We start from the raw sequence: 22,682 nt of genomic DNA on the forward strand, positions 1-22,682 counted from the left end.
GTGTACTATGTATGCAGCACTAACTGCATCGTCATTTGTTAAGAGATGGTGACATCATTGTTTGTACACAGGATTCCCCCTTAGGAGGCAAAACAGGAGAGGATGATTCATATTTCCCCTTCTCCAGGTTCTTGCCAGCCTTTGACAGTTCACTTTTATAACCTGACCATGGAAATAATTAAGGCTTTTTTATTCCTACTGCTTCCAAATACCTGCTCTCATTTCCACCCACCTGCTGCAACCAACAAACATCTAAAATGGAAGGAATGCTCTGAGCAACTAATAGAATTATTTATCTTTTGGGTAAGAAACAACAGTTAGGATAAAATAGAAGTAACCATTCAAGAGGAGGGTGGAAATGTAGGCAAACCTATAACCCTCTATGGATCATTGTAAGAATACTCAGCATTACAACACTATCTTTGAACCAACCCACTGTGCCATGAATAAAAAATAGTCCTTTAAGAATAATGATAAATATCACTCTCTTCTGGCTGTAAGGATTTAAAATTCAAATGCTTTAGAGATTATTAATCTGCTAAATTTCTGTTACATGTCTCTGCATTTCAGATCAGGGAATACCAGTATATTCCAGCAAAAACTACCATATTCTTCGGAGTATAAGACACACCCTTTTCCTCCCTAAAAGAGGCTGAAAATTTTGAGGCATCTTATACTCTGAATGTGGCCTTTCCCCCCAGTCCTAACTAGCTGCTAACAATCTTCCCAGCTCTTACTTTGCAGGCTCTTTCATTGTTTCTCTCTGCGAAGAATGTTTTCCAAGTCTTTGCAGGTTTTTTTTATTGTTCTAACTTGCTCTGAATAAGTTTCTTTCCAGCCCTAACCAGGTGCTAACAATGTTCCCAGCTCTTATCAGCTGGTAAGCTCTTTCATTGTTACTCTCTGCTAAGAATGTTTTCAAACCCTGTCTTTGTGGGTTTTTATTTTTCATGGCTTTACTTGCTCCAAATGTTTCTTTCCAGCCCTAACCAGGTGATAACAATGTTCCCAGCTCTTGTCAGCTTGCAAGCTCTTTCATTGTTACTCTCTGCGAAGAATGTTTTCCAAACCCTAAGTCTTTGCAGGGTTTTTTCCATTGCTCTACTTCCTCTGAATGTTTCTTTCCATGTGCTAATTATGTTTTCAGCTCTTACTGGCTTGTAAGCTCTTTCATTGTTACTCTCTCCCAATAAATTTTTTTTAAGCCCTAACCAGGGGATAAAATAATATGCTGAAGCTGACCAGACTAAGGACACTAGGCAGGTAAGCAGATTCTTTTCCCTATTTTCCTCCCTCAAAACTAAGGTGCGTCTTATACTCGGCTGTATCTTATACTCCGAAAAATACAGTAGGTGGTTCCTATCCTCCCTTTGCAAGTAATTTATCCTGCTACATAAGCAAGGTAAGAACATGTACCTGGTAGTTATTGATAAGTAAAGCAAAGTGGTCAATATCTCTCATTGTTCAGGCTTCATACTGCATGTAAACCCACTGCTTAAGGAGCTGCCCTTGTTACTGATAGATTTTCATAGACAACTCAAAGTGCTACCACCTATAAACCTACAATGGGCTTAGAACCAGGGTATTTTGTGCACAGATTCTGCATGTCAAATCCAAAAATATACTTAATTCCTGCTGAAAATCCTCACCTACTGAAAGGGATAACATGGAGGAGGCCTTTAAGAGTTATAGAGCTCTAAAATACATTCATTATTATATTGCAATTAATTGCAATAATTAATTACATCCATAATCATATGCTTTATTATTATGCTGTATTACATATTAATTATACATTATTGTATTGTATTGTATTATATTATATGTATTATATATTATTATTTTATTGTTGCGTAGATTTGGCTGTTGCTATACAGTATCTGTTATTTTCACGTATGTAGTTCATATACTGATTAATACAATTAAAAACCCTTAAATCAACAAAAAGGAAATAAATCTACCTCTTCACATTCTCCTGAACCAGCACTTCTATAATCAGAAAAACCTGGATTGGGAGGAAGGGGTTTAGGAGAGAGGAAGGAATGTTGGCTTTGGAATCTAGCTTAGTAGATTGTAGCTAATGCATAAACAGGGTGGATAAGGTGAAAATTAGATCAAAATTGAATTTTAGAAGAGTGAAATCCTGCTGTGCTGTAGTACCAGTAGGATGAATTAATTCCATGGAGAGAGAAGGTAAAGATGAACAAAGTACAGTGATCCCCCGTTTATTGCGTCCCCAACCATTGCGAACAGGGTACTTCGCTATTTTTCAACCCGGAAGTCAAAATACCATCTACGCATGCGTGCCCGTGGGCACGCATGCGTAGATGGCAACCGGGAGATCAGCTGCTGGGCGGCTTCCCTGAGTCTTCCCCCTCTTGCTGGCGTCAGCGAGGAGTTTCCCCACCGCCCACGCAAACTCCTCGCTGCCGCCCGCCCTTCGCCCGCCCACGCCGTTCATTCTCGGCGCTTTCGAGCTGAGTCCGGGAGCGAATTCGCTCCCGGACTCAGCTCGAAAGCGGCGAGAATGAACGGCGTGGAAAAGCCGTTCCTTGCCATTCGTTCTCGGCGCTTTCGAGCTGAGTCCGGGAGCGAATTCGCTCCCGGATTCAGCTCGAAAGCGGCGAGAATGAACGGCGTGGAAAAGCCGTTCCTTGCCGTTCGTTCTCGGCGCTTTCGAGCTGAGTCCGGGAGCGAATTCGCTCCCGGATTCAGCTCGAAAGCGGCGAGAATGAACGGCGTGGACAAGCCGTTCCTTGCCGCTTGCTATCGGCGCTTTTGAGCTGAGTCCGGGAGCGAATTCGCTCCCGGACTCAGCTCGAAAGCGCCGAGAGCCAGCGCCCCCCGGACCCCCAACCCGGGTTTGGGGGGCTGCTAGGAAGCCCTCCATGCCGGCGGCAAACAGCCGCGCCGCCCCCAATCTTCGGCTCCTCGCTAGCGCTGTGGGAGTAAAAACACCATCTGCACATGCGCAGATGGTGTTTTTACTTCCGCAGCGCTACTTCGCGAAAACCCGCTCGTTGCGGGGGGTCCTGGAACAGAACCCTCGCAACGAGCGGGGGATCACTGTATTTTGAAAAAGGCCACTGGATCTTACTTTGAAAGGTCTACCCTCCAGGAAAGAAGAAATTGCATTACTTTTGAAATGCACCCTGTATAAAGTAACATACAGGAGTGAAATCCAGCAGTTTTCACTTGTGAATAGTCCACAAGCATTTGTGGAATAGTCTCAAGCAGAAGCGTACTGCTAGTTACTTGTGTTACAAGAATCTAACAAGACTGACTGCATTCCCTTGGGAATAGTTAGATAAGGCTTCAGGGATTCTGGGGAAGGTCAGGTCTGTGCCGCTTTCTACAGTGCAAGGATTCTAAGTTTGGCCCTCTCTTAACACCTCCCTCCTATCTAGTGTTCTGTCAGGCTCTTTGGTAGACTCCTCCCAAAAATTCACAGGTACAAATTTCAGACACACACACGTTTGAAAATTCAAAACAATGTTCTTTATAACAAAAATTCAAATAAACTCTTTTTGTATAGCAAACAGCACTCGTCTCCCAACGAACTGGTAATTTATACAAGTCTCTTATCAGTTCTGTGATGCTTAGCTTGCAGCTGTGAGGCAATTCACAGTCCTTCTTTCACAAAGTGAAACACACTTTGCCCTGGTTTAGTTTCAAAGCGGGGGAAAATCAGCACACAAAAGGTCAAAGTCAGTAAAGCAGTCACAACAATCAGATAATCCTCCACAATGGCCAAACCCACAGGCTGCTATTTATAGCAGCCTCACTAATTACCACAGCCCCACCCAACCACAGGTGGCCTCATTTTCTTTGATAATAATCTCTCAGTTGTTGTTGCCTATGCATCCGCATGCATGGCTGTATCATTAACTCCTGTTCTGAATCCAAGGAGGAGCTAGATAATTGATCTCCTTCTGAGCTGTCTGCCACACTCTCCTCCTCCCTGTCACTCATGTCTTCTTGGTCAGAGGAGCCTTCATCAGCATATTCCACTGAGGGCAAAACAGGCCTGCAGCATGTGGATGTCTCCCCCACATCCACAGTCTTTGGGGCAGGAGCTGGGCCAGAGCTAACCACAACATCTAGCTGGAGGTTCCACCACCTCAGGAAATCTAAGGAATATTTTTGGCAATAAATACATGTAAGTGGAATTAGAATAATTTATACTGCAATCTTCTCCCAATGTAATCTCTTTCCAGGCGAAGCATTCACTTCCAAAGTCAACCATCACTTTCCAATGTATTATTCTGTTATGGGAACTGGAGACGGCAAAAATGAGGGGAACCAAAGATTCCTTAAGGTTCTTCCATATAGAACAATGATGGTGAACTTTTTTTGGCTTGGGTGTCAAAAGGGTGGACACGACAGCGCATGTGTGTATGTCCACACCTATAATGAAATGCCCTCCATACATGCACGTACAAGCCCCCACAAATGTCCCCCCCGCATGTGCGCAGACCACACAGAAACCTCTGGCTGGGCTGTTTTTTGCCCACCCCAGGCTTCAGGAAAGCCTCCAGAGTCTGTGGATGGCGGAAACGGGCCCAATGGCCCTCCCGGAAGTTTATTTCCAAATTTCCGTAGGCCTGTTGGGTCTATTTATTATTTATTATTTCTAGGCTGCCCTTCTCCAGGGGAGTCAGGGAGGCTTAGAGAATAAAAAGGAATACAAAGTAGACAGTTATAAAATCCAAAATCCATTTCAGATAAATCGACATCCATAGATTTATATTCATGATAATATACAGTAGAACCCCGACTTACGAGACTAATTGGTTACGGAAGGAGGCTCGTAAGTCGGAACGCTCGTATGACGAAACATTGTTTCCCATAGGAAACAATGTAAAGTCAATTAATCCGTGCAACAACAAAAAAAAACCGCTGCCGCCGAACGCGGAAGTTAGCGTTCGGCTTCAGGAGACAGCTGCGAAGCGGCGCGCGTGTTTTAAAAGGTTGCAGCCGGCCTGGGGGGCTTGCCAGCACCCTCCCGAGCCCCCCAGGCCGGCTGCAACCTTTTAAAGCACGCGGGATACGAGCACCAAGGAGCTGTCTCCTGAAGCCGAACGCGGAAGTTAGCGTTCGGCTTCAGGAGACAGCTGCGAAGCGGCGCGCGTGTTTTAAAACGTGGCAGCCGGCCTGGGGGGCTCGGGGGCTTCCCCCCGAGCCCCCCAGGCCGGCTGTGACGTTTTAAAACACGCGCGCCGCTTCGCAGCTGTCTCCTGAAGCCGAACACGGAAGTTAGCGTTAGGCTTCAGGAGACAGCTGCGAAGCGGCGCGCGTGTTTTAAAAGGTTGCAGCCGGCCTGGGGGGCTTGCCAGCACCCCCCCGAGCCCCCCAGGCCGGCTGCAACCTTTTAAAGCACGCGGGATACGAGCACCAAGGAGCTGTCTCCTGAAGCCGAATGCGGAAGTTAGCGTTCGGCTTCAGGAGACAGCTCCTTGGCGCTCGTATCCCGAATGTGAGCTCGGGAGGCGAACAAAAATGTCGCTCCCCTCCCAGCTCTTATCTCGAGTAGCTCGTAAGTAGAGCTGCTCGTATGTCGAGGTTCCACTGTATTCCATAATTTAGATATCGTATATACAATTATTTTTTCTCTTTCCCACGTTCATCTACTATTTATTTTTGGTCTTTCTTTTTTGTATCCATCTGTATGGTACTATATTTTCATGTCGTTATGTTTGTTGAAGAGCTTATCTGATTGGCTTCCTGATTAGTGACTCTTTGGCAAAGCATTACTTTAAAAATCATGAGCAGTTTTGAAGCTAAATTTTTGAAGACAGTAACTTCCAATCCGCTCTGCTTTTTCCCCCACCTATCTCTCAAGGATATAGACCTAGAGACTATTATAGGCTTACAGCAACTGTTTTCCAAAATTGTGCAGGAAACACAACAAGAACAGAGTAAGACGTACAATTGTCAGAACCATGTCAAAGGAATGCTGCAATTCTTGGTATCTCAAGGACAATTGTAGCAAGGAGTGCTATCAGTGGTGTGAAAGTACCATTAGAAGCAAAAGTGGAAAACAATAAATATCTCAGTAGATTGGGCCATTTGCTATGGGAAGAGAATTAAAAAGCAAAACACTGCTTTGGAATGTTTTCAGATTATTGATTGATTTATTAATTGATCGATTGATTCTCCCAAAAGGAAGAAAGGTCTAGTTATGAGCAAAGACAGTCAGTTCTTCAGATGACTCACTTCAAGTTATTATGGATTTGAATTTCAAGAACTGCAGTTTAAAATCTGGCCAGGAAAAAACTAGTACAGTGGTCCCTCGACTTGCGCGTTCTCGATTAGCGCGAAACGCTGCAACGCGGTTTTTCAAAAAATATTATTTTAAAAAATAAAATATTAAAAAATAAATTTTTTTTAATTCTGTTCCCTGAATGGAGACCGCCGGCCGCTCAATCGGGCCGGCAGGGAACAGAATGGAGCCTTCCGCGGCGGGGCTGGTAAGGGGGGGAGCCGAGGGGGGAGCCGAGCCCAGCCCCGTGGCATTCGCTTTCCTCCCGCCGGCAGCCGACTGATCGTGGGCTCCTTCGCAACCTCGGAGAGCTTCCTGGTTTTCGTGAGCTTTCATGCCCCGGAAGCTCTCCGAGGTTGCGAAGGAGCCCACGATCAGTCTCGGCTGCGGGTGGGAGGAAGGCGAATCCCCCGTGGGCTCCGTTACATCTTCCGCTGCCAGCCAGGCCATGCTGGCGGCAGCGGAACAATCGCTGGCTGTCAACTTTTCTTTTTAAAACTGGGCAGGAGCTGACTTGCCTCCCCAGTGCTAAAAAGAAAAGTTGACAGCCAGCGCTGCGACTGACGGAATGCTGAGCCTCCCGGTGGAAGGCTGCCGCTTGGCCGGGGAGGCTCGGCCGAAAGGGGATGGAGCGGCAGAGCCGAGCACGCCTTCCGCCCGGGAAGTCCTGCCCCTTCATCCCCACCCCTCGCCCCTGTGGTCGGCGGGGATGAAAGGGCAGGACTCCCTGGGTGGAAGGCGTGCTCGGCTCTGCCGCTCCAGCCCCTTTCGGCCGAGCCTCCCCGGCCAAGCAGCCAGGGAAGTCGAGCCAGGCGTGGCGGCGGCAGCGCTGCTTCTCCGGTCGCCCGGTCCTCTCCTGCCTCCTGCGCCGATGTTCCCCGCTGCGACGGAAGGCAGTCGCTTGGCTAGGGAGGCTCGACCAAAAGGGGCTGGAGCGGCAGAGCCGAGCATGCCTTCCGCCCGGGAAGTCCTGCCCCTTCATCCCCACCCCTCGCCCCTGTGGCCGGCTCATCCAGGGGGGCGTGTGTGGACTGGCAAGCGGCAAGTGATCTGGCGGGAAGACCAAGGGAAGGTTCCTTCAGCCGCCCAACACCTGATCCGCTCCGCAGCGCGGCAGCAGCGAGGAGCCGAAGATGGGGTTTCCCCTTTGCCTTTACCCCATCTTCGGCTCCTCGCTGCTTCCGCGCTGCGGAGCAGATCAGCTGTTGGGCGGCTGAAGGAATCTTCCCTTGGTCTTCCCCGCCGCCCACACGCAAACTCCACCATCTGCGCATGTGCGGCCATGAAAAAAATGGCGCACATGCGCAGATGGTGGTTTTACTTCCGCATCCAATATAACACGGAAATCGGTTAGCGCGGGAGGTCTTGGAACGTAACCCCCGCGCTAACCGAGAGATCACTGTATAGTTAAATAGATAGTTGCAAGATCATTGAACCATCATCTGAGATAATTTGGGTAGAGCCTCCTTTGTGTAATGTACCTCTTACACCTAAGTTAACTGGAATTCCATTTCAAATATGAAGGTCTTCAGGTGCTTTCTTGAGCATTGTGGAGAACAAGTTTTTTCTTGCAAAACATGTTCCCTAAAGGCGCTAGATATCTTTTAAGAACAGTCAAATCCTCTTAATTCTATTGCAAAAACCCATGAGAGTGGCTACAGTTTAATTGCTAACTTATTCTTCTTAAGGCAGATTAGTTATAGTAATTTTATTTTGTTGTTCTTGTATATATACTTGTTGTACACTGAGAGATATATATCTTGTATATATATTTGTATATATATATATACACTGAGAGCATATGCACCAAGACAAATTCCTTGTGTGTCCAATCACACTTGGCCAATAAAGAATTCCAATATGCCACTCCTGGGCTTTGTTTTGCTATTGTATTGTCTGATAAAGCAACAGGAAGCTTTGGTAAAAACATAAAAAGAGGCTATATGTGTTTTGAAATGAATTATTCTGAGCCTAACTCTAAGTTATTAGGTCCCACAGAGTTGGCCTTCTCCGGGTCCCGTCGACAAAACAATGTCGTTTGGCGGGCCCCAGGGGAAGAGCCTTCTCTATGGCGGCCCCGGCCCTCTGGAATCAACTCCCCCCCCCGGAGATTAGAACGGCCCCCACCCTCCTTGTCTTTCGCAAATTACTCAAGACCCACCTTTATCGCCAGGCATGGGGGAACTGAGACACCTCCCCCAGGCTTTTATATTTTATGTTTGGTATGCATGTGTTGTATGGTTTTAATAGTTGGGATTTTATATATACTTTTTTAAATATTAGATTTGTATTACTATTATATTGTTTTTGTTATTGTTGTGAGCCACCCTGAGTCTTTGGAGAGGGGCGGCATACAAATCTAATAAATTATTATTATTATCATCATCATCATCATCATCATCATCATCATCATCATTATTATTATTATTATTATTATGAAATACATTAGAAGCAAAAAAAGCTAGATTTGCTTCTAGAAGACTCCAGTTTTCCTTATTGGAGCTGAGGAAAATTCTTACTTGAAACTCTGGAGATTTCACCCTCTCTCTGCATAAACCCGCTTTCTCTACACTAATGTCTTTCAAATGTGTTAGAGGCCAGCACAGACAACACTGAGCTAGATGAGACAACAACATGACCCAATTGTGGCATTCTTCCATGTTCTCAGGCTTTTCTCCTCTAAATAAGCAGCACTGTAGAGAGATCTCACAGGAGTATGTGGTTGAGCAAAAAAGCCTTGACAGTCTGGAATTAATCCACAGGCTTTATAACACTCACTGCTGATTTAATTCATACCCCAAATTGTAGGCCTGAAATCTTCGTGTGAAAAAGTGAGGCACTTTAAGCAGCCAACAAGAAGGGATTCTGGGAAGTCACCGTGAAAGAATAACCAAAATTGTACATTCAAATAGTAAATGAGGTCATTTCACAGTGGCAAACTCAAGTTTGATAACAATCATAAACACAACAAACTGACCACAATTTCCTGAAATATGTATAGTATATAGAGTTAGTATCCCTAATGTGTATTTACTCATTTATTTTAAACATTTACATAGCTGTCCATCTTATACCAAACTCTGGGTGGCTCCCAATCAAGAATAAAACAGTATCGATAATGAAACAGCATAAAACCATGTTATATTTATTAAAACTGTATACAGTGATACCTCTACTTATGAACTTAATTCATTCCACGACCAGGTTCTTAAGTAGAAAAGTTTGTAAGAAGAAGCAATTTTTCCCATAGGAATCAATGCAAAAGCAAATAATGCGTGCGATTGGGGAAACCACAGGGAGGATGGAAGCCCCGTTTCCTCCCAGATTCCTAGAGAGGACCCACGGAGGCTTCTCCCCGCCTTTTCCTACCATGTTTCCTCCCAGGATATTCCTAGAGAGGCCCCACAGATGCTTCTCCCCACCTTTTCTGACCCTGTTTCCTCCCAGGAGATTCCTAGAGAGGCCCTAGGGCGGCTTCTACCTGCCTTTTCTGATTACAGTTTCGAGGTTCGGGTTTGTAAGTGGAAAATTGTTCTTGACAAGAGGCAAAAAAATCTTGAACACCCGATTCTTATCTAGAAAAGTTCGTAAGTAGAGGGGTTCTTAGGTAGAGGTACCACTGTATATTAAAAACAAGGAACAAAAACCTGCACTTGTAATATTTATCTATCTATCTATCTATCTATCTATCTATCTATCTATCTATCTATCTAATCTATCTATCTATTTATTTATTTATTAGATTTGTATGCCGCCCCTCTCCGTAGACTCGGGGCGGCTCACAACAATAACAAGAACAACGTAAGAACAAATCTAATAATTTTAAAAACGCTAAAAACCCCATTATTAAAAACAAACATACACACAAACATACCATGTATAAACTGTATAGGTTCCGGGGGAGATGTCTCAGTTCCCCCATGCCTGACGGCAGAGATGGGTCTTAAGAATATGGAATCATCTCATCCTAGCCCAGCATTTGAGAGAAGTGTCAGGTCTTCAATGCTTTTTAGAAGGCTAAGAGAGTTGAAACCTACCAAACGTCTAGGGTAAAAGTGTTCCATAAGGCAGGAGCTGCCATGGAAAAGTCACATTTTCTAGGTCTCACAAGGTGGCAATGTATAAAGGAACTGATTAGGAGCAGGCCTACTTCTCTAATTAGAGAGGATGGGAGATGTCTTTAGAAAAAGGTCGTCTGGCAGATAATTTGGCCTCGTGCCACACGTTTAAGGTAATAACCAGCATCTTAATTGCATTTGGAAGGAAACTGAAGAAGTGCAGCATATGCCAGAGATGTTACATGGGTAAACCTAAGAGCATCCATCACTATGCATATTGCCACATTTTGGTCCATCTTTAGCTTCCAAGTGGTCATCGAAGCTGGTCCCAACTTAAAAGCAATTGCGTCCTTTTTGCCTATGAGGTAAAATTATTTAATGCTACAGATAATTCTGTTGTTTTGCAAAGTGATCTTGACTTGATCTTGATGGTCATCCATTTGCCAAATTCAAATTTTGATTAATAAATGCTCTGTCTTACATATTGGTAAACATAATCAGAATGTCAAATAAGCTAGGTGGTATTGATCTAGCAGATGACCCTCACTTCATTAAGGACCTTGGTGTACTTATCTCTGACAATCTATGCTTCAAAGTTCATTGTAACAGCATTGCTCAAAAAGAACTAAGAGTTGTAAACTTAATTCTACAAAGCTTTTTTTCTGGAAACATTTATAGTTAAAGCTTATAAAATCTACACTAGACCAATCTTAGACTACAGTGGTACCTCTACTTACGAACTCAATTCGTTCCATGACCAGGTTCTTAAATAGAAAAGTTTATAAGAAGAAGCAATTTTCTCCATAGGAATCAATGTAAAAGCAAATAATGTGTCCGATTGGGGAAACCACAGGGAGGGTGGAGGTCCTGTTTCCTCCCAGGAGATTCCTAGAGAGGCCCCACAAAAGCTTCTCCCCACCTTTTCTGGCCCTGTTTCGTCCCAGGAGATTCCTAGAGAGGCCCCACAGAGGCTTCTCCTCGCCTTTTCCGGTTACAGTTTCGGAGGCTCGGATTTGTAAGGGGAAAATGGTTCTTGAGAAGAGGCTTATGGATTATAAAAAGCACTGACAAATCAAATTTCCTTAAGCTGATCAAAATTAATTTAAATTTATTTTTATTGTAAAACGATTCCAGATTCCTTGGCCACAGGGTTCTCCAATAGGAACAGTCAATGTTGCAGTCTGGAACTTTTCAAAATTTTCTGAGGCGAAGGAGAGCAACTCAGAAATATTTGGATGTGGCATTGATAGAACGATGTCACTGGAGAGAATGGGACCACAATTTTCTCCTTTTAAAAAACCATTTCCATAGATTTTAAATTTTAAAAAGTGTGTCAAGTCAATCAAATTAACATGCCTATTTTATTTCGGAGTTTTGTGTAAACGCAAGGACAATTAATGAAGTACGGTTTACTACCATGGGTAGCATCTGAATAAGTATGAAAGGATGCCTCTGGCTGTTAAGACATTGTGCTCAAAGCCACTATCTTGTATTTATTCAGCTTGAGTGTCTGAACTAAATGCAATCATCCATCAAACCTTAATGTGAAAAGCCTGTAGGAGTCCACTGCAGCAGGGACCGCAAACTCCTGCGTCTCCTGATTACTCATTGCCTTCTATTAATAGTTTTGTCCTTACAGGATTCTCTTTCTTTGGATTTCTTTTAAAGCTCTGCTAAACGGAACACTTAGTTGCTATGCTTGCTGTTAACTGCCAATTGAACATATTTATGGTTGCAATGGAATTTCAGGCTGTTCCATTGCCTGAAGATAGCACCACATGAAGAGTGACAGATTCTCCTTTGGGGACAAGTCTGTTCCATATTTGGAAATAATTCATTCCTACCTCTTTAGTCAAATTTGAGTCAACTGCATGTCCTCCGTACAGGATTCTGTGAGCCTTAAAATGCTTTCCCCCCCCACTTCCTGGCACAGAATTTTTTTTGAAAAGTAGGGCTTATTGTCCAGTTTTTAAAAAAACAATCTCAAGTCAATTTGTTATAACAAGTTTTAATTTATTGAACTATGATGATGGCATAGAAGGAAATAGGTTTTTTGTTTTTAAAATACAGTAGTAACTCTACCTACAAACGCCTCTACTTACGAACTTTTCTAGCTAAGAACCAGGTGTTCAAGATTTTTTTGCCTCTTCTCAAGAACCATTTTCCACTTACAAATCCCAGTCTCCAAAACTTTAACCGGAAAAGACAGGGAGAAGCCTCCATGGGACCTCTCTAGGAATCAAGGTTGACTCAGCCTTCCATCCTTCCGAGGTGGGTAAAATGAGGACCCAGATTGTGGGGGCAGTATGCTGATTCTGTTAAAAAGTGCTATTGCTAACATGTTGTAAACCGCCCTGAGTCTAAGGAAAAGGGTGGCATTAAAAAAATTGAATGAATGAATAAACAAACAAACAAAGAAACAAACAAACAAACAAAATCTCCTGGGAGGAAACAGGGCCAGAAAAGGTGGGAAAAAAGCCTCCATGGGGCCTCTCTAGGAATCTCCTGGGAGGAAACAGTGTCTCCACCCCTCCCTGTGGTTTCCCCAATCGAATGCATTACAGTGATCCCTCGAGTTTCGCGATCTCGATCTTCGCGAAACGCTATATCACGATTAAAAAAAATATATTAATTAAAAAAACCCCACTTCCGCGTTTGGCTTCGGGAGTCAGCTGGGAAGCGGCGCGGCTGTTTTAAAAGGTCGCAGCCGGCCTGGGGGGCTTCCCAGCATCCCCCCAACCCCCAACCCGGGTTCGGGGGGGTACTGGGAAGCCCCCCAGGCCGGCTGCGACCTTTTAAAACAGCCGCGCCGCTTCCCAGCTGAGTCCTGAAGCCAAACGCCAAAGGCGAACTTCCGCGTAAGGCTTCAGGACTCAGCTGGGAAGCGGCGCGGCTGTTTTAAAAGGTCGCAGCCAGCACCCCCCCGAACCCCCAACCTGGGTCTTCCCGGCCGCCCACGCAAAGGGGAAACCCCGGCTCCTCGCTGATGCCCGCCGCTCACCCGCCCGCCAGCAAGGGGGGGAAGACCCAGGGAAGGTTCCTTCGGCCGCCCAGCAGCTGACCTGCTCGGTAGCGCAGCAGCAGCGAGGAGCCGAATCGGGGTTTCCCCTTTGCGTGGGCGGCGGGGAACGCAAACTCCACCATCTACGCATGTGCGGCCATAGGAAAAAAGGGCGCGCATGCGCAGATGGTGTTTTTACTTCCGCAACCCTACATCGCGAAAAATCGATTATCGCGAGGGGTCTTGGAACGGAACCCTCGCGATAATAGAGGGATCACTGTATTTGCTTTTACATTGATTCCTATGGGAAAAATTGCTTCTTCCTACAAACTTTTCTACTTAAGAACCTGGTCACAGAACAAATTAAGTTTGTAAGTAGAGGTACCACTGTACACCTGTACTTGTCATAGCTCCATTTTTATAAGGTATGTTCTCTTTTGCAAGAGATGTTGCTTCAAATGCATAATAAAAGAAATTTTTCCTTGCTTGCTTTGTAAACAAATCTTAAAAAGCAAGTATTTTGCTAGGTATGAAGAAAATTCATTTCAGAGCTAAAATGGAATCAGACAACTGTAGCTATCAAAAATTCCTTGAGGTTAAGAGAATCACAGCTTATGTTGCTTGTTTACTGGCACAGGACTCCAGTGAGAGTCAATGACCCATTTCAAGTGTTGGAAATGTTCTGCCACACATGTGGAACTCATTCATATATGGCGCAGCTTCCAATTAGGGTAATATTATTGGACTCTGAAAAGAGTAAACTGTAGTTTCACTCCCAGGATAGTGTTCATAGTGTAATTGAAGATAATATTTCATTTTCATTAAAACGTACTTTTAAAATTATTGCTAGTTGTTTGGGGTAGCCTTTCTAGGAGTCTGAAGAGGATAAAAAATGGCCTTCCCCAACACCCTGGAGGCCCTACGGAGGCCAGAAATGGCCTGATCCCCAACATGAAATGGGTCATTTTTGGTCTCTAGAGGGCCTCCTGTGGGGGGAGGCCATTTTTGCTCTCTCCAGGCACCTAGAAAGGATCTGGAGCTTGGGAAGAGCAAAAAAAAGTGGCCTTCTGGTTTAATTGTAAGTTGACAAATGGGCCATTTTCTGCCTCTACAGGGTGGGGAAGGCCATTTTTGCCCTCCCCAGGCTCCTAGAAAGGCTCTGGAGCTTGGTGAGAGCAAAAAAACGGACCTTCCCCCTCCTCCAGAGGCTGGAAACAGCCTGTTTCGCAACTCCCAGTGGGCCTAAAAGGCTCAAAAATTAGCTGGCTAGTGTATATGCACGCTGGACCTGAACTCGTGTGCCCACCAATATGGCTTTGCGTGCCACTTGTGGCATGCGTGCCATAGGTTCACCATCATGGAACTATAAGATCCCTTCCAACTCTGTTAGTCTGTAATATGTAATATAGTGAGAAGGACTGTTTATAAATTTGATCAATCAAGCAAATAATAGAGGCCATCTAATTACAAATACTGTAATGCCCAAAATTGACAAAACATTCAACAGTTTTATATCTTTTTCTTCTCTCTAGGTTATTGAGATAGAACCACAAAGCTGTCAAGCAAGCATTATCCCATTTGGACTTGGTTCTCAAAAGCAGATAGGTGAAAGAAAAGTTTCCCCAATAAAGAAACAGCCACACCCTGCCCTTTGCAATCAGGGTCAACATTTTTAACAATACAGCAACTGAGTGAGATATACAACAGCATAGCATTCATGCTTTGCTTATGTTGCAGGAGCCCACAAATCAAGTGCTCCTCTCAAACTCTGCAGAAATTCTGCATTGAAATAGCCTTGTCCTCTTAAGATATGCTGAGGATGATTACATTTAGATTCAAGATATATATTCTGGCCTGTTTTGAGCATGTTATAATGATACCGCCCTCAATATTGAAAAAAAACAGTATAAATATTTACATTATGAAAAAACCAGTATATTTACATTATGAATTAACACCTCTGTTTATATAAACACAGAACAGTGAGGTGTATTCAATTAGCCAATTTTGAGGGTTCATCAATACAATGAAGGGTGTTGATAATTATCATTATCACAGATTGGAGGGGGGAGTTGCAATGCTTTATTTCTTCTTTACTAACATTCTATATAATTTAAAATGTACACAATAGTGCAGAACTTTTCCTGAGCCAAAAAGAAACAAGAGTCCTATTTTTGTTTAAATTAATATTATATATTATGAAGCATGACAAATCAGCTCTATCAAGATCTGTCCAGTGCTGCATGAAACATTAAGTGTAGAATTCACTGGCACTGACTAGCATATAGCTGAGAGAGAAGGTAGGGAGCTGGATATTAAAAATTAAATGGTTGGCTCAGAGTGTGGTGGATTTATACAGAAATTTATACAGAGCTATCTAACTTCTTCCAGAACATAAAATGAATGCAGGATGTTTTAAAGCTACAGCAGCATCTGAAACTCTTTGGTTCTTTGTTTACTCTGGCTGTTAAGCAATAAAATTAGATTTTTGAAAGACGTTCAAGAACTCCTATATCGAGCTCCCTATTACAGGTGAGAGGTATAGAATATAGTGGCTAAGAGCATGAATGTAAACCCAGTTCAAAGCTTGCCTCAGTTCTTATGCTTTCCAGGCGAGCTTGAATAAACTAACTTAATCCATCATAATTGTCCTAAAGGAATAACACTACCAATGAAATGTATAGAGTTGCAGAAGGGCTGTAGAGATAATGCCGTATTTTTCGGTATATAAGACGCACCTGAGTATAAGATGCACCTTATTTCGGGAGGGGAAGAAATAGAGGAAAAAATATACCTAGCAGGTATTCATCTGGCTAGCATCCTTAGTCTGTTCAGCTTCAGCACATTATTTTATCCCCTGATTAGGGCTGAAAAACCCTTTTTCAAAGGGAGTAGGAATGAAAACAAACCTGCAAAGAGTTGGGGCAGGAAAAATTGCTTCAGAGGGAGTAGGAATAAAAATAAATGCTGCAAGCTAGGAAGAGCATTATTATTATTATTATTATTATTATTATTATTATTATTATTATTTATTGGATTTATATGCCGCCCCTCTCCGCAGACTCGGGGCGGCTAACAACAGCAGTAAAACAGTACAACAAAATCCAATACTAAAAAACAGTTAAAAACCCATTATATAAAAACCAATCATACATACAAACATACCATACATAAATTATGAAGGCCTAGGGGGAAAGTGTATCTTAGTTCCCCCATGCCTGGCTAAAACAGAGGAGGCCTTATGAAAGAGATCACTTTAATACGGAATGCATGCCAGACAGGCAGGTACAGGCTTAAAGAAATCCAACAATACATACAGGGTTATATAGCAAGCCTTGGCTGAGGCAGGAACCAATCATATACACAGTAACTTTCCCGCTTACAAAGTAACTATGGAACGCGCCCTATCAGAACCTTGGATAGGGACGCCAATCGCACGGCTCTAACCGGCCGGCTGTTTCTAAGCAAACACAGCACTCCTAACCCCTTGATTGACACATACATAGTCTTTTAAATATGCCGGTTTGTAGCGCGTTCTCTCTGAGCGCCGGGGCATGCCCGCCTGCTCTGAAAACCTTTCCAAATTTGCTTCTTGCAATTCCTCCTCTGAAACCCTTATTTCCTCACCCCTTAAAGGTTCCGACGATGCGTTTTCCCCTGACAGTCTGACGGCCAGCTGCAGCGGATTCAGAAGCGATCCCGGCTGCTCCTCTTCTCCTTCCTTTTGACCATCACACGCCCTATTAACCCGAATCTGGTCTAAATGCCTCTTCCAAACCCTTCCATCTTCCAGCTCAATTTCGAAAGATCGAGGTCCCAGCTCCCTCCTTACGGTTCCCCTTTCCCAATTCAGTCCTCCAGAGTAAGCCCTGACAAACACCGTGTTACCTATTTTAACCTGTCGATTTGGGGTTACTGGCCACTGTACCGTTTGAGAGTACCATGGGTGCAGTCTGTCCAGAATGATGCGGAGCTTGCGACCCATCAACAGTTCGGCTGGGGTTTTACCTGTAGCCACGCAAGGGGTGGAATGTTGCGCTAGCAACAAATCTGCTATCTTTTCTTGCCATGAACCTTGTGGCATCCTCTTAAGGGCGTCCTTCACAGACCTAACTGCCCGTTCCGCCTGGCCATTACTGGCCGGATGCCAAGGCGAGCTTAATGCATGTCTGATGCCAGCAGATGCCAGGAATGTCTCAAAGTGCACCGCCGTGAACTGGGGACCGTTGTCCGAAACGAGAAGGTCGGGGAACCCATGAGTGGCAAATAGAGTCATCAGGGCGTCTATGATAGCCTGAGCACAGGTAGATCTGAGCAGGACAACCTCCACCCACTTTGAATGGGCATCCACGACTATCAAAAAGGTCTGTCCCATAAAGGGACCGGCGAGATCAATATGTATGCGAGCCCAGGGACCAGCAGGCGGCTCCCATGCCAGTGGCTCGGCTCGAGGAGGGAAAGGGCGGCTTTCCTGGCAAACTGTACAACTAGCGACCCTTAACTCCACCTCCTTATCCAATCCAGGCCACCACACATAGTCCCGAGCTAAACTTTTCATGCGCACGATGCCTGGGTGATTTCTGTGCAACATTGCAAGCACCTGGCCCCGCAAGGTTTCCGGGATTACCATCCTGCTTCCACGCAGCACCACCCCTTTTTCCACAGAGAGCTCAGACTGACATCTAAAAAATGGGACAAACACATCGGCTGGGGCTGTGGCTGGCCATCCCCTTAATACCCATTGCCTTATTTGGGATAGAATGGCATCCCGGCCGGTCACTCCGGCCACTTCGGTTGCAGAGATGGGAATTCTGCTCTCAGATAGAGCAAACACGGAGCACGTTGGAGCAGGGTCGACGAGAACATCAGGCAGCGGACATCTGCTCAGGGCATCAGCGTGTGCTATGTGGCGACCTGGCTTGTAGGTCAGCGTGTAACTATAGTTCGCTAGGAAGACGATCCAGCGTGACATCCTTGGTGATAGGACCACTGGGCTCTGACGGCTTCCTGATAACAGTCCTAGCAGTGGTTGGTGGTCTGTGACCAACTCGAACTGTCTCCCATATAAATAATCGTGGAACCGCTTGACCCCTGCAATAAGTGCCAGCGCCTCTTTGTCTATATGACCATAGTTTCTTTCCGCTGGCGCCAATGTGCGAGAGAAAAATGCCAGGGGGGCTTCGGCTCCATTGGGCAACCTGTGACTAAGGACAGCACCCACCCCATGCTGTGAAGCATCACAGGTCAATGTTAAAGGTAAACCTGGGGAGTACTGGGCCAGCACGTTATTGGACAGCAGTAAGTCCTTGACCCCATTAAAAGCCGATTCCTCCCTTCCACCCCAGTGCCATTTCGCATGTTTGTCCAAAAGCCGGTGCAAAGGCTCGGCCACCGACGCCTTATGCGGAATGAATATCGCGTAAAAATTTAAAAGTCCTAGGAAGGCTTGTAGCTCAGCCTTAGATCGTGGCCTGGGGGCCTCCCTAATTGCCCGTGTCTTTTCAGGGGTGGGGTGAATTCCCTCCCCATCAACAATAAAGCCCAGGAATTCCACCCTTGGGACACCGAAAACACATTTTCTTTCCTTAAGCTTAAGCCCCGCATCCCTGAACTTGGACAAAACCTTTCGTACTCGATCCATCAGCTCGTCGGTGGAACTCCCCGACACCAGGACGTCATCGAAGTAGGGCACCGTGCCATCGAGCCCATACAGTAACCTCTCCATCAGGCCCTGGAATAGCCCTGGGGCAATAGAGACCCCAAACTGTAAACGGTGACACTTAAAAACCCCTCGATGGGTAATGATTGACTGCGCCTCTGCAGCCAGGGGGTCAACTGGAAGCTGCTGATAAGCCTGAGATAAATCCAGCTTCGCGAACACCTGACCTTTTCCCAAAGTGTGCAGCAGCTGTTGCACCACTGGCAATGGATATGAATGGTGTGCCAACGCTTTGTTAATGGAACATTTGTAGTCCCCACACAGCCTAATTCCCCCATCCCCCTTAAATGCAATGACTACCGGGGTTTCCCATTTAGCCTGATCAACCGGCTCTAGCACCCCCTGGGCGATCAGTCTGTCCAGTTCCTCATCAACTTTCGGCCGGAGGGGAATGGGCACCCTGCGGGCTTTCAAACGAACCGCTGGTTCCTGTGGGTTTAACCCGAATGAAATTGGGGATCCCTTGTAACAGCCCAACTGACCATCGAATACGGTAGGAAACTCCCGTGCCAAAATTTCAAACTTCCCCATATCAGTTACAGCATTTACCCCAGTCACAGAAAGTCCCAAAGCCTTGAACCAGTCCAACCCTAAGAGATTAGAGAATGGCCCATTAATAATAATAAGAGGCAAATTACCCACAAAAGTTTTGTAACGAACTGGAAAGTAGCCCTCCCCCACAATAGGTATTGGAGTCCCTTGATAGTCTTTAAGTTGCACCGAGCAAGGAGACAGGCGACCTCTGCTGGCAGCTGGAAAACAGCGCTTCAATGTTGTCCAGGAAATCAAGGAATGGGCAGATCCAGTGTCCACTTGCATAGGGCACCTCGAAGAACCCAACTGGACCACCAAAGAAATCTTCTCCGCTGAACTGGACATCTCCTTCACGAAAGTGGTAGCCAAACGTGGCCGACTATAGATAGCGTTGCAATCCTCACGCCGGTTGGACGGAAATTTTTTCTGCCATCGGGGAATAAAACTCTGGGGCTCTCGTTGCTCTCGGCTAGCGGCTGTAGAAACTCTGCGAGAACGGCAGACCCTGGAAAGGTGCCCCTTTGCACCACACTGCCAGCACACGGCATCACGGGACGGGCAGGAGGACCTCAGATGGTTGCCCCCGCAGCCCTGACAAGGAGCCTGGGGTGGCCTGGGACGGGTAACAGGAACGTCTCGGTTCCTACTCGGTGCCAATTTGCACACCTCCTCCTCCTCTGCTTCGTGACTTCCCTCCTCTTCTGGGAGAACGGTGGCCTTATCAGCGGCAACCGTAGCTTTTCGGGTTACATTGACGGTGCTGTCCATGGCTGCCAGCGACTGCGTTGACAGCTCAAACGCACGAGCCTCCGCCAGCGCAGCCTGAAATGTCAAATCCCTAATGGCCAGGAGACGCCGCTTAAGCCGACCGTCTCTCACCCCTATTACAAGCCTGTCAAGGAGATAATCATTCAGGTCTGCAAACTCGCAATAAAGTGCCGCGCGACGCAGGGCGGCCACATAGTCATTTATAGATTCCCCCTCAGCTTGATTCCGCTGGTAAAATTTGTAGCGCCTCGCACACCGGGACGGGGCTGGGGCATAATGATCCTGCAAGGTTTTTAGAAAGTCTTCCCAAGAGACATCGTGGATCGAAGTAGGGGCAAACAATGCTCGAGCCGTTTCGAACATCTCGGGGCCACAAAACCCCAGGAAATAAGATCTTTTCCTGTCACCGGATATCTCCATGTACCCATTGGAGATTAAAAAGCAATCGAAACGGGCAACATAGGAATCCCATGTCTCCCCTTGGGGATTGAAGGGGGCGAAAGTAAGTTGCACTGACATTGTCACTTACGTCTAAGCATAGAAATCCTGAAGAAATGGCGAGAATCCTCGTCGCCAGTAAAACAGAGGAGGCCTTATGAAAGAGATCACTTTAATACGGAATGCATGCCAGACAGGCAGGTACAGGCTTAAAGAAATCCAACAATACATACAGGGTTATATAGCAAGCCTTGGCTGAGGCAGGAACCAATCATATACACAGTAACTTTCCCGCTTACAAAGTAACTATGGAACGCGCCCTATCAGAACCTTGGATAGGGACGCCAATCGCACGGCTCTAACCGGCCGGCTGTTTCTAAGCAAACACAGCACTGGCGGCAGAGGTGGGTTTTAAGCAGCTTACGAAAGGCAAGGAGGGTGGGGGCAATTCTAATCTCTGGGGGGAGTTGGTTCCAGAGTGTCGGGGCCGCCACAGAGAAGGCTCTTCCTCTGGGTCCTGCCAAGCGACATTGTTTGGTTGACAGGACCCGGAGAAGACCCACTCTGTGGGACCTAACTGGTTGCTGGGATTCGTGCAGCAGATTCGTACCGCGTTAGGGCTCAAAAAGCCTTTTTCAGAGGGAGTAGGAATAAAAACAAGCCTGTAAAGACTTAGGGCAGGAAAAAACTTCTTCGGAGGGAGTAGGAAACCGGGAAGATCGTTAGCACCTAGTTAGGGCTCCCAAAAAGCTATATTTGGAGTATAAGATGTACCCAAATTTTCAGCCTCTTTTAGGGAGGAAAAAGGTGTGTCTTATATTCTGAAAAATACGGTATATTACAGTATAGAACATTTATTTCTTCATTTAACCATTCTTATAACCTGCTCAATCCTGAAGGAGACTGGTAGAATACAACAACCACCAATTAAAGGTGTTAAGTCCTCGACTTACAACCCTACCAGGAACATAAAGTCCTTGACTTATGACCAGCCATGAAGGCTGATGCTGAAGCCTGATTGGCTAAGCACAAGAGGCCTTTCGAGCGGGATTGGTTGGCTGTCTGACAGCCACACTATAAGAGGAGCTTTCAGAAGTCTGTTTGATGTTCTATTTAAAATGAGATGGAGTGATGCTGAAAATGCCAGAATAAAAGTTCCCTGTTTAAAAAGTCAAGCCTTTAATAAGTTCTGTCAGTGCAAAGAGTCACCTATCTAACAAAAAGAACCTTAATCACAATGAAAATATAAAAAACAGAGACAATCAAATAGGTACCTATAACTAAGAGTCCAATATTGAATAATAACTTTTTTTAAAGCAAGACATTAAGTTGATTTTACTGTACATATGGCCACTATTCTTTCTTGGTTTAGAGATCAATGTATATTGAAGGATTTATGATAACACTGTTGAACTGCCCATTTTATGATAACATTAAATTTATCCTACCATATATAATTCTATGTCTTTTCAGCAGAAAGGGTTACTAAATTCAGCAGAGTATATCTAGCAGCAGAGGTAGCAATCTGATAACTTTCAGATATTTTGGACTTCAAGTTCCATCAGCCTCAGTCAGCACCGCCAAAAACCGAAAATTGTGGAAATTGTTCAAAACATCTGGAGAGTATCAGAATGGCTTCTTGGTTTGTAAAACTACATACATTTTTTCCCTATATAAAATGGGATAGTGGGATGTTATAAGGCTTTCAATAATATGACTTAATACAATTGAGCACAATTTGTATGGATGAATGCTATTATTTGAATTAAGAATCATTTTGAATTGCATGCTTTTATAGTATTGTTTGAATAATAATTTAAATAATACTCAAGGCATTCATAAATCATTTGTCTTGCATCTCTATTATTTCTGGAAGAGTTTCAATAGCACAGAATGGGCAAT

General features: G+C 45.1%; 1 protein-coding gene across 5 annotated transcripts in view; it reads right to left on the minus strand.

Annotated features, from left to right (window-relative positions):
- The window catches only part of EYA2 (EYA transcriptional coactivator and phosphatase 2), a 169,545-nt gene that overhangs the window by 113,367 nt on the left and 33,496 nt on the right, over positions 1-22,682 (minus strand). The window contains exon 1 of one of the 5 annotated variants that reach the window (XM_070744675.1): positions 738-776. The exons of the other annotated variants lie outside the window; for them this stretch is intronic. Within the exon in view, the coding sequence (XP_070600776.1) occupies positions 738-754 (17 nt within the window). The 5' untranslated portion in view covers positions 755-776. Of the gene's footprint in view, positions 1-737; positions 777-22,682 lie in introns of those variants that run through there. 5 annotated transcript variants of the gene reach the window in all.

This window comes from Erythrolamprus reginae, chromosome 3 (genome assembly GCF_031021105.1).
Source record: "Erythrolamprus reginae isolate rEryReg1 chromosome 3, rEryReg1.hap1, whole genome shotgun sequence".
NCBI lineage: Eukaryota > Metazoa > Chordata > Lepidosauria > Squamata > Dipsadidae > Erythrolamprus > Erythrolamprus reginae.